Source organism: Eretmochelys imbricata, chromosome 8, assembly GCF_965152235.1.
Source record: "Eretmochelys imbricata isolate rEreImb1 chromosome 8, rEreImb1.hap1, whole genome shotgun sequence".
NCBI classification, from domain to species: Eukaryota; Metazoa; Chordata; order Testudines; family Cheloniidae; genus Eretmochelys; species Eretmochelys imbricata.
Genome location: NC_135579.1, coordinates 55230135 through 55242953, shown reverse-complemented (window position 1 = coordinate 55242953; position 12819 = coordinate 55230135). Strand labels below are relative to the sequence as shown.

General features: G+C 45.8%; 1 protein-coding gene across 1 annotated transcript in view; it reads left to right on the top strand.

Moving 5' to 3' along the window:
* The window catches only part of COLGALT2 (collagen beta(1-O)galactosyltransferase 2), a 35343-nt gene that overhangs the window by 15130 nt on the left and 7394 nt on the right, over positions 1–12819 (top strand). Inside the window, exons 5-6 of the mRNA XM_077824270.1 lie at positions 6593–6712; positions 8335–8411. Of these exons, the coding sequence (XP_077680396.1) occupies positions 6593–6712; positions 8335–8411 (197 nt within the window). The remainder of the gene's footprint in view (positions 1–6592; positions 6713–8334; positions 8412–12819) is intronic.

Genomic DNA, 12819 nt, shown 5'->3' with positions numbered 1-12819 from the left:
ACCTGAAGATCTGGCTGCATGGGAATTTCAGGACCCTAAAGATAGGTTTTGTGAATGGAGAGATTAGTGGGAAGGAGACATACACATCCAGCGACAGCCTCCAGGAGACACTGTGAGAAGGGAACTGAGAGGCTTTTCATGGGCTCAATGGGCTTCTTGGAAAAGAAATTTGGTCAGGAAGAAACTCACTTCGCTCCTTGCACTGGGGAGGCCCTAATCACAGCCACTCAGTAGGAATGTTCATTACGTTTTGAAAGGACAGTCTCCTACTCAGCATGACTGTCAGCTTAATGATGTGGAGTCAAGTTTCATTTATCTTCAAGAGCTGTGCTGGGAAATCAATGTCTGGCATAGAAGGCCAGCGGTTAGAGCCAGGAGAACAGCATGCTTTAGCATAAGGGCTGGGATTGTCCAGTCAGCGTTTTGAATGCACAGGTCAGATGAATGGGCATATTCCTGCCTTGAAACGCTCAGAGCATAGCAGAAAGGGAGTTCCATGTGGAGTTTCCATTAATGTTAATGAGATCTGCTCTGTTAAATAATGGGAGGAGCGTTGTCTAGTTGTTTGAGCTGAACTGTGGGCATCTGGGCTCCTGATTTCTTTCCCTGGCTCTGCCCCAGACTAGCTGTATGATTTGGTGGGGGTGGGAGGTGGAGCTTGCGGGGGACACAAAGTCACCAACTCTCCATGTTCAGTTTCCCTTTCCGCAAATGTCTCCAATAGTGACACCCAAGTCACAAGGCTCTTCTGAGACTTCATTCATTAGCCCTTGTAAAGTGTCCTGAGAGCCTCCTATGGAATGCTGTATACAAGCATGAAATAGCCTACTACTGCTGTCACTAAAGATGACAATAATGAATCCCTTCTGAGTGGAGAATATACAGTACCTTTAACAGCAGAGTAGTGCTACCCCAGAGAGGACTCTTTATTTAATGATTGGTGACAATCATGAGTAGCAAAACTATGCAAGGCAGAGTCTGGATTAAAGGATCTCTTTGGAAAAGTTGGGGTTTTTTGTTTGTTTGTTTTTGAATAGCTGCCGGCATTTTTCATAGCTACTAGTGTGTTGAAAAGGGGGTGTCTTGGGCCCAACAGGGGATAAGATACTAATGAAACCCTTGTTCACTGTTACAGCATTGAACAGTGAAGTGTCATCTGGGGTTTTGTGTCAAGTTATTGCCGGCAACTCCCATTGTAACTGTCACAGTTCCAGGGTAACTGTGCCTGTATTCCCCCCGTCTGTGGTCCACTTCAGGAGTGCCCAGTCAGTCTTCAGTTTTCTAGCTGTCACCTGTCACTGGGTAGGGACCCATGTCTCACTCCCTTCTGACTGGAGGGTTTTAAACCTGCACAGCTCCCTGCCTTACACTGGGATATGCCCAGCAAGCCAGTCTGCCTAACAGCCAGCACCTGTGCATTGCTTTCTCTCTGAGGGCTATGACCAGTGTATTGCCAGCAGTTACAAGTAACCACACAGCTCTTTCTAAGCATGCACCGTTAGTCTGACAGTAAAAGCATCACAGAGAGAACGTATAAAAACCCATAAGAGTTCCTAGACGCATGCTAAAAGTGTAGACTGAGCCTGAGTCCTCCTAATCACTCCCCCACTATTTTAGTTCCTGAAGGATCTGGGGTAACCCGCCCCTAGGGCGTAGTCAGTAGAACACAGTCATATGTACAATCCCTGGCCCACAGTGATGCAGTAAACTTAAAACAATATGTCCCCCCCCAGTTGCAATATCTGTCACAGTGACAATCATTATTAATCATTATTATTTATTTATTATTATATTTTACTCATTATTCATTTGTATTACCATAGCATCTAGGTGCCTCAGTCACAGATTAGGACCCCCATGTGCTAGGCACTGTACAAGCACAGAACAAAAAGACGGTCCCTGCCCCCAGGAGGTTACAATCTAAGTACAGGACAAGAGACAACAGATGGATACAGGCAGACGGGAAGTACAAGGAAACAGTGAGACGGCATTGGTCAGCATGACAGGCAGGGCTCCCAGCACACCAGCAGCCTAGCTGTCATCAAGCGTTTTGTAGGCACCATGGCAAAGGAAAGTGATGAGGAGGGATTTGCAGGTGGATAATGAGGTAAATTTTGTGATTTTCATGGAGAAATGCCTGCCAAGCATGTGGGGCAGCACAGAAGAAAGCACAAAGATGCTCGTTTGAACATTTATGGGCTTTCATTAAAGTTATAGCAAAAGAAGGAAAAGCAGTTAAAGCATCTGAAATGTAAAATATTAAGTGAGGCTTTGTTCTTAATGGTATCCCTTTTCCCTTCCCTTCAGCTGTATGGGGCTTTTAAGGGACAAACCCCTGTTTGACAGTCTTTTAGATGGAATTAAAGATGGTATGAAATTTGTTTGGAGTGGAGGAGGGAAGAAGTTAGTTGAGATGGTCTGAAGCTGTTGTTATTGTGAAGTCCTATTCTGTTTTCTTTTACACTTTTCTGTCTACACTAGCAACCTTACAGTGGCACAGCAGAACCGATGCAACTGTGCTGCAAGATCGCTTGTGTAGCCGCTCTGTGCCGGCGGGAGAGAGCGCTTCCATGGACATAACAACACCGCCTCCAACACGCGGCAGTAGCTATGTCAGCAGGAGAAGCTCTCCCACCGACACAGCTCTGTGCACACCACTGGTGCTGGTGAAACTTATGTTTTTTTAACACCCCTGAGCGACATAAGTTTTGCTGACAAAACAAGACAAAGACCAGGGAAGCAAAGCAAAGTCAGGTAATGCAGGTTCTGCCATTGGTGGCTGATTTCCATTTGCAGGCAGGCTGCTGGAGAAACACAGGCCCAGCATACAGTCTGATTAGCCACTGTGGCAAATTTATACTGGTGTGTACCTGCCTCTCTGGTCACAGGCTCATTGCAGTGTTGCACTAGATGGAGTTGTCTTGACTGGCTGAGCCCGACTCTTTAGTGTGAAGATAAAAGGAAAGAGAGAGGCAAGGGGAGAAATAAGCTGGGGAAGGAAAAGAACAGATGAGGCAAGGGGATCAGGATGCTGAAGGTCCAGTGGTGTCATGGGGGGAGAGGGGGCATGATGGTAAAGCTCATTCCATCCAGTCCATGCATCCCCCTTTCTCCCACTGAGTGACCCCTCCAGAAAAGCCATGTCCAGGAAGGTTTGACAGCCCCATCTCAATAGCATTAACCAATGAGACCACAGTGTGATGATTTTTAATTATTAACATTTGCTTCTAGAACTTTTCAGTGCATTGTCAGGCCGCCCTGTGACTTCCCCAGCAGCTTGGCAGCTCCCATGGCATGGCTCTTTTACTTAAACAATCCAGTTTGTACCAGTCTATTTGTCTCCATTTGTTACCTTGGACAGCTTGTATGTTGTTCCTCCAGGATGTGCAGCTTGGGTTAGCAGCTTGGGTTAGGCTCCTTCCTGGGGTGATAACTCTGGTTACTTCACTAGAGTCACCATAAGAATGACTTCTGCCCAGGCCAAGCATAACACTGGCCATCGCTGCATTGCTAATAATAATAATGCCTACATCTATGTGTTTCTCATATTTTCTCAGTGGCAGTGTTTGTTTTTATCCCACATAACAGGAATTGGAGGGATATTTCCCCACAAAGTGCTACCATTTCAAGGTAGATAAGAACTTTTTCCTTTGTTAAGAGAGATTGTTTGGAACAACAGAGAGCTGCACAGCTGAAAGCAGGGCCAGCTCTAGGCACCAGCAAACCAAGCATGTGCTTGGGGCAGCACAGGTCCAGGGGCGGCGTTCCGGCCACCCTTTTTTTTTGGCTCGGGAGGCATTCTGGCCACCCTTTTTTTTGCTTGGGCAGTTGCGCTCTCAGAGCTTGGGGCAGCAAAAAACCGAGAGCCGGCTCTGGTTGAAAGCCTGTTAAACAATGGAGGGTAAGGAGTGTTGATCGGTGAGCCAGATAAGATTGGCCGATTAGATCAGTGTCAAATCCATTAATGTCAGTGGGCAGTATTATTTTACTCTTCCATTTGCCTTAATGACTCCTGACAGTGGAATGTGGTTTGGCAAGGAATCCAGTCACTATTTACTTGTGGAGAGGAGTTTATAATGGCAGAAACATAACAGTCACGAAAGCAGACCATTCCACTTGACTGAAAATCCTAGGGATTATGGCTAGCCACTAATAATCTAAAACATTGACATGCCAGGTTGTAGCTGCTTTTAATTTATTTTTCAGGTCTGAGCTTGTTTTTTAAAAATCAGAGCTGGAAATATATCAAGTTTCAATTTTTCCATTGTTGTGAGTGTCTGGATTTCACATCCTTCAGACAACAGGTAATTGTCAAAGGGCACAGTCAAAGCCCACTGAAAGCAATGGACTTTTTTGTTGGCTTCACTGCCCTTTGGATCAAGCCCTACCTCTCTAAAGCAAGGTCTTCATTTTGATTCACAGAGATGTATTCACAGCTTATTGCCTAATGAGTTAGTGATGACACTGGGCCATATCGTAGTCCCATTACAGTCTCTAACAAACTCCCATTGAATCCAGTGGAACCAGGCTTTTGCTCATAATGAATTGCTAGAGAATCTAAAGTGAATGAAATCATCAATGTATTTGTTTTCCCCTGACCTTGAGATCTAATATGAGGTTGGAGGTTGGTGCATTCTCTCCCACCCCCCAATTTGAGATCCTTATCAGAGGATAAGGAAACCTATGAACAGGACAAAGCTGTGCACCCTTTTATTATATTTTGTTAATTAAAAAGCATCTTAGTATTCTCCACTTGCTTGTTTCTCTCGATATAGAATACTCTTTGGGCTCTTCCTTTTCCCTCCACTGTTTGGCAGGTTCTTGGCTATGGTAAGAAGTGGAACCTGGATAATAATATGCTTAGCACTTCTGTGGCATTTTTCATCCATAGCTCTCAAAGTGCTTTACAAACACTGATAAGTATCATCATCTGTTTTACACATGCGAGAAACTTAGGCTCAAAGAGACTAATAGCAAAGTGCAAAATGTCACAAAGCAAGTCATTTGCTGAGTCAGGAATGGAATTCAAGTCTGTACCCAGTCAGTGCTGCTTTACAGCTTAATAATGCCTGATAATGCTCTGTCAACCCATTTCTGCCCTTGGCTGACCACATGCTGCTCCCACTGAAGTCAATGGATCAAATTCTGCTCTTGTTTACACTGTGTCCTTTTGGAGTAAGTCAGTAGAGTTGCTCTGGATTTACACCAGTATAACAAAGTAGAATTTGGCCAAGCCAGGGCAGAATGTGGAGCCTTGCCTATATGGGGAGACTTCGGTCGAGCTGTGTATTTTTCCATGCTTGTCTTTGCCAGTGGTTCTGTGCAGTTTCCCAAGTGCAGTCCAGGGCAGAGGGGAGGATGGAGTCCCCTCACCAGCTATACATATTGAATGCTCAGAATTACTGATTTGCTTCATACCAAGCTGCTTTATCCCAGGGAAGAAATCGTAACCGTGCAGACTGATAACAACAGAGCCTTTGTGCACTGTCAATGGGGAGTGCTGCTCCGTGGGTGGAAATGCCTGCAGCCTGGAAGCACTTCTGATACTTGGACATTCCCCTGCTTCTTGGGCCATATTTTCCCCCCAGGCTTGGACGTTATTACTAAACTCTCGGACTCGCCCTCAGAGGCCTTCAATATGGGATCCTCTTACTTTGCTGCCGCCTTGCCATTTGAAAGTATCTCTCCTGTATGTTTAGACATTGGGGCCCCACCTGCTGCCCTTGCTCACATCAGTCCCTTTGACTGTGAGTAAAGGCAGCAGGATCATGCTCAGGTTTTGGAACCAAGGGTTCACAGTAGAGAATGGATGATATTTTGTGAAAAATGAAAATGTGTTTTTAGAAGAGATGCCAGTGCCAGGTGTGGGCTGCAGAATCCCCACTGATATCTCCCACCACCACTCCCTAATGTATTTTGCCCCCATTCTAACCAAGGACTTTTTATTTAGCATAGTCCATTGGAGATGTAAGTCTGTTTGAGACTTCAGCTCTGCTCTGCTCTTTGGTTCTGATCCAAAGCCAATGGAGTGACTCCCATTCGACTTTGGTGGTCACTGAATCAAGTTCTCACACTGGCCAGAACACACAGCAAGCAGTTCACTTCGGGTTTTGGGGAGCAGAGAGCTCTTTATGCCTCACCACCTTTGATCTGTTTGGGGGGGCATAGACTGGTTTTGATAGGAGTCACCACTGTCCATTGCTCTAGGGCTGGTCTCTACAGTGTGTGGGGTCGTGAGAGTGAAATGAGGGGTGTGAAAGTGAGAAGGATCACTCCTCTGGGCTCTGAGATGGGCTCCCCCCCAGGAGAGAACTACAGGCTGGCAACTTAAAAGACCGTAAAATCTGTTTTTATGGGATGTGGAGAAATCGGTTGCCTAGAAGTTGGTCATTAGCTAAATATTAAACAAAATTATACTAGAAACTGCACTGCTGGTTTTTAAGTGGTTGCTTAAGAGGGGAGACCTGTTGGGGCTGGGGTCCATAGCGTGGGTTTCACTATAGCCAAATAACCATCCTTTTCTCCACTTACAAAGCCAACAAGCAGCCTGGTAAATTACCTGATTCTGTTTCCATTTTCTCTTTATTCCCAGGCATTCAAATGTACATCTGCAACAGAGAACGCTATGGCTTCCTCCCGGTGCCACTGAAATTGCACCAGACACTACAGGAAGATGTGGAGAACTTCATTCATGTGACAATTGAGGCAATGAGTAAGTCAGAGCCTACCCCATCTCTGCAGAACCATCCTTGGGATGCCAAGTACTTTCTTGTTGAATGGTGACCCTTTGCCACCTGCCTCAGTGTTGCGTCTGTGCTTGACCTGCAGAGCGACAAGGTGGGGGAGGTAATATCTTTTACTGGACCAACTTCTGCTGGTGTGAGAGAGACAAGCTTTTGAGCTACACAGAGTTCTTCCTCAGGTCTGGGAAAGGTACTCTGAGCATCACAGCTAAAGACAAGATCAAACAGATAGTTTAGCATCAGTAGTTAGCATGTATTCTAATCTAAGGGACCATTCAAGGTGAAGTGAAATGCATTAGGTAAAATGTTCATTGGAGTTCTGTAAAAGTGTTGTTGGAAGTGTGGGGGAGAGTTTGCTCATCAGATGCCCAGCTGTGTTCTTGGGAGCTGGAGGGAGCAGCATCCTATGCTAAGAAGGTCCTTAAAGACTGGATTAAAAATCATGGCTGAGATGTTCAAAGCCACCTAAAGGGATCTGGGCATTAAAAATTAATGGGAGCTGGGTTTCCAAATCCCTCCTTTATCATCCTCATGTGATGGCTGTGTTCCTAGTGGTATCACAGTTGGTTAATAGGAGCTGGTTACAGGGCTGGGATCCCCCCAGTTTGCACCAGTCACCGGGAGAATCTTGGTGCTGGAACTAGAGGTGAGCCCTGCCAGGGCTTGTGCAAAATCTCCTTCTCTTTTATTGATCGATGTATTTAACACAATATTACACAATAACAAATAAAAGAAGCCAACCTGCCAGGGAAATTCCAGACTGATGATTAGATTAGATGCAGTCGTCAGTCTCCTCCCAGCCAGAGGAACAGTGATTTGGATTGGCTGCTGAGCAGCTCAGGCAAGACTCAAATCAATGGCATGAAGGTGCTTGGTGGAGCTGTGCTGCCCCGGAGGTCAATGCATAGGTTTGGTGGGGCAACCAGTTGTGTGAGGTCATGGATCTAGTGGCATGGTACTTCCATGTGGATCCCGTAGGTCTATGGTGTTTAGGACACCTTGCTCCCTGCCCACTTCACATCGTCTTACCCCCGCCTCTTGACGAGGCACAATTTCCTTAAAACTCCGTGGGGCTGTCCTCAGGGAGTTCTCAACCCCCTCTGTCCGAGTCCTGAAGGTTGGTCAGCAGTGGGGAGGAGCAATCTGGCCCCAAAATCATTATTAGAGCTGCGGGTTTTACTGGTTTTTTTGCCTATAAGTCCCTCACCTCCTCCTCCCCCGATAAGTCACCACAGCAACAGGAAAGCTCCACCAGCAGCAAACCCCTCCCCCCCCACCAGACCGTTATTTAAATTTTGCCAGAGCTGAAACGTGAGCTCCTCTGTCATCCCAGCCGGAAAGACGTGCTCCAGCATGTGCATTGATACACTGTTCTCGTGGGTGTTTGCAGTCCCATGGCGTCTGGCTTTCTGCCTCTCGAGGCGCTCCTCTGGCACATGACGCTGATTAGGTCGCAGCATCACACCCCACATCTAGTGCCTCTCTGTTCCAGGGGAAGCAGTGAAAAGTGATGACAATGAATTTGGCTGGGTTTCTTTGCCACTAGGCAGTTCAGTAACCAGTCACTGTGGATGTTTCTATTCTCTTCCAGTTGATCATCCTCCAATCGAGCCCTCGCAATACATCTCCATTCCCTCAAAACACCCAGACAAGATGGGATTTGATGAGGTAGGTGTGGTGGGTTGTTACCTCCAGGGTGCAGTCTGGGAGCTGTTGGAACCGCTGTGCCCGCTAACAATTCAGCGGAGTTGGCCTCTCTCACACTGCTCTGCTAGTGATTCAGTCAGCCTCTCCAGGCCCTGTTATCACCCATCATGACAGCAGGTGGTGCCACACACCCAGCTGAATTACCTGAGTGCTTTCCCTAAGCCACTCATGGACAAACAGGAGGCCCCCAGCCAACTTCCCAGCTCCCTAGCCTTGCACCCCTACTGGAGTATAAACCCAGAATTATATCGTCTTGCACTGCACAGGGGTCTGTATGATGCAAGCTCATTAATTAACTAGCTCCCACCTTGATGTGGGGAAGATATGCAGTAGCCTTTGTTTACAGAGCTAGGATTCCCAAACCCTTCACTCAAAAACTCACTGGTTAAGATAAAACATAAAACAAGTTTATTAACTACAGAAAGATAGATGTTAAGTGATAGTAAACAGATCAAAGCCGATTACCCGGCAAATAAATAAAAGCGCAAACTGAGACTAATATACTAGATAGATAGGATTTGAATTAGCAAAATCTCACCCTGACTGATGATACAAGCAGGCTTACAGATTCTTGAGGGATCAGCTGCATCTGCTTTGCAGCTTGGGTCCTCTTTCCCCATTCCAAGGCCTTTGTCTTCCAGAGGTTCTTTCAGGTGTTCAGTTGTGGGAGAGTGAAGACAAATGATGATGACACTCCCCACCTTATATAATTTCTACATATGGCAGGAACCCTTTGTTCCAAGCTAAGTTCCCAGCCCAGTTTGTGGGAAAATACGGGTACCAAAATGGAGTTCAGTGTCATGTGGTCTAGTCACATGCCCTTGCATGCCTTGCTGAGTCATAGCAACCATTGCTCATAGGCTGACTGAAACATCCCCAGATGAGGACAGATCTTTTCCATGGTCCATTGTCTTTGCTGATGGGCCATTAGCACTGTCTAGCTTCTTCACTGTTGTACCTGAAAGGCTAGCTATGGGTGTTTCCAACTTCACAACATCTTTCAATAACACATACACAGTAAAACTTCATAACTTCACATACAATGACAGCACATACAATACAATAAGATATTAATGTTTGGTAGAGTAAGACTTTTAGAATGATATCTCACAAGCTATACTTTGTACAAAACATATCATAATTATATGACAGTGGTGAATATGGGTTTACCATGGTATAGTGCCTGTATGTACTTTTATTTTGTTGTGTGGACATGTGCATCATATAGGAAGCCTTGTCACTCCCACCACAGATAAGGCTGCAAATTAGTTTTCATTTCTATCCCGTCTTCACATGTTCATCAAAACTTTCCAAAACATTGATATGTTGGGTTGAAATTTTCCATGGGATGGATCCTGGTGTCTTTACTTGACTAAAACTCCCCCTGATCCAATGGGGATCCTTTTGAGGCATCCACATGTGAATTTTGATTCCTGATTTCATAAGAGCTGAGCAGCTGTACTTGATGTCAGTGGGAGCTGTGGGTGCTCAGCATCTTTGGACATCAAGCCTTGAGGTGACTGATCTCAGATGTCCCAAGTTTGAAAAACTTGGCTGAATCCAACGTCCAGGGATACCAGTGGGAATCTTTCCAGTTACTTAAATGGTCATTAAATCAGGCCAGGCGTGATTTGGCTTCACTTCCAGTCACCTCCTGCAACCACTAAGCTTTACTCTTTCTGTAGGTTAGGATTCCTATGGATAGGTCTCTCCATCCTAGGGTTAGGATTCTTATTAGTAGGCCATTTGGAGTTAGGGATAGGGTTCCTACGGGTAGGGCTCCCAGCCCTAGGGTTAGGGTTCCTATGCATAGGCCACTTGGGGTTAGGGTTCCTATAGGTAGGGCTCCCTGTCCTATGGTTAAGGTTCCTATGGGTAGGCCGCTTGGAGTTAGGGTTCCTGTGGGTAGGACTCCCCCCCCCGGGTTAGAGTTCCTATGGGTAGGGCTCACCACACTAGGGTTAGTGTTCCTAGGAGGAGGACACTTGGAACTAGGTTTATGGTTCCTAAGGGTAGGGTACTTGGAGCTAGGCTTAGGGTTGCTAGGGGTAGCACACTTGGAGCTAGGGTTAAGGTTTCTATGGGTAGGGTTCCCCGCTTGCGGGTTAGGGTTTCTGTGGTTAGGATACTTGGAAGAAATGTTTGGGTTGCTATGGGCAGTGCTCTCTGCCCCAGGTTTAGGGTTTCTATGGGTAGAGCTCCCCACCCTAGGGTTAGGGTTCCTCTGGGTAGGATACTTGGAGATAGCTTCATTATTCCCAAAGAACTTTAGCACTTACGGGTTTTTTAAAATTTCTCCTGCTTTCCATTAAGAAGCAAGGACACTGTTTTGATGACCTCGCAAAGCTGTTAGAGATGGTGACTGAAGAGAGTCAGGTGTTTAAACTGTAAATACACAGCACTTTGGATCACTTGGGTTATGATGGGGTCTGTATGTATTCACTGAATATTCTATATTGTTTGTCCTAATCTTCTTTTCCTGTTTGGGAGCCACATTTCCACTGTGGCCTTTTTGTTTTGATTTTACTCAAGACAGCTGGGAACATGTTTGAAGCAGAACCCAGGAAGTTTGGTGCATAAATCATCCCTCTAGAAACTCCTGCCCCTGTAGTGCTAGAGCTGGCTAGCCACAGTCAGAGGCTAAGTATCAGCAGAAAGAGACCGGGGAGGAAGAATTCCAGAGAGAGACTGTGCTGTGAATAAACTGGGTTTACATTTTGTGTAGAGCCAAAAAAACCTGCATAGGACGTGTAGTGCCTGTGTGTGTAGCTGCCAGAGACAGTAATATAATCACAGAGGGAGCTACTAAAATTGGAGGAGCCTTGTGTGTTTTGTCTTTAAGACGTTTTGTTTTCTTGGGTTGGTCTGGAGTTTCTATTTATATGGCTTGTGTCATGAAGTACGGATTCTGTGTGACTGTTTGTTTGGCCATCTATGTTTGGAGTCGTGTGTGTTTCTGGGCTGTTTCTTGTGGTTGCACTTAAATTGCCTGATATTTTATTAGTATTACTGCCTTTGCACCAAGCTGGCTCTCAGTCTGGTTTTTATTTGGCCAAGGTTTGTTCCTCAGGCTGAACTTGTTCTTGCCTGCCTGAGGACAGAAACGTGGCCCTGACATTCTGTGTTTTACCAAGGAATGTGTGTGCCTGGCGGGGCCTGCAGTCTGCCCTCGACCAGGCAAAATATGTCTGCTTAGCTTGGGCTAAGTGTTGCCCTCAGATCTGTTTTCCAGCCCAGAATGTATTTTAGGAGCACACCTATGATTCTGACTGAATCAGCAGAAAATTTCCAGGATCTGCAGTAATTAAAGGTACCCTGCATTGCAGAACCTGCTTCCACTTGTGTCCAGTTCTTAGGGTGATAGGCATATTGGTAATCCCAAAGATAGATGCAGCATTTGGTAAAGATCTGTGCTCTTTACCACATGCCAACCTCATCCTCCCTTTGAATACAAAAGGGATATATTGTACTGGGTAGAGATTGGCCCAAACAAAAGGTTGGATCCAAACATCAGTGTGCTGGGGAAGTTCAGATCCAGCTCCAAACTGCACAACTGGCCCCTGGCCCTTGCTTTCTAATTCCATATACAACTGTGCATTCAAAGACCATTATGGTTGCAAAGTGAAGCATTTAAAAGTCAGGAAATGCCGAAGTTCATGTTGCCCACACAACCTTGACTCTGCCCCCTGTGTATTTATATTACCCTCCGGTTTCTAATTACTCAGATACAGTTTTCTCATCCAGGCCCCTCCCTCACGCAGTGTTGATGGTGCCTGGAGAATGTGGCACTGTTCATTTAGATTTTTATTCTCACTGCTCAATGTATGAAGCCCTGCTGCATTCACTGTGCATCGTCCTACCTGGAATCCTCAGCTGTCCAGTTAGGAGTAGAGCTCTGCTCAGGCCTACTCTTAAAGCCCGACCTGGACCTGAACCCAAACTGAGCACAGCTGACCCGAATCCAACCTGAGAGTGTTGAGTCGTTTTTAGAACTGACCCAGCCCTGATTACCCCACGAACCTGGGTCAGCTTTATGTCCCTGCCAGATTTCAGGTTTCTGCTCCAAATTAGTGAGGTGCTAGAATTGATCCAAAAAAATCAGATTTTGTAGGTTTTTTTTAACAAGGCAAAAGTGCTTTCTTCCCACTGCCCCCCTACACACATACACACACACGTACACACTCTTCATTTTTGAAAATCATTGAACATTCTTTCCTCAATGTTCCCATAAAAATCAGCAGCTGGACTGAGAACAAATATTCTGAATTTCAGCTCAAAAGATAAATGTCTGACAAATTTATAGTAATCCAAAAACAACGCTCTTAAATGGAAATGCTCCTGGAGCTCTAACAGGGTTCAAAACCTGCTG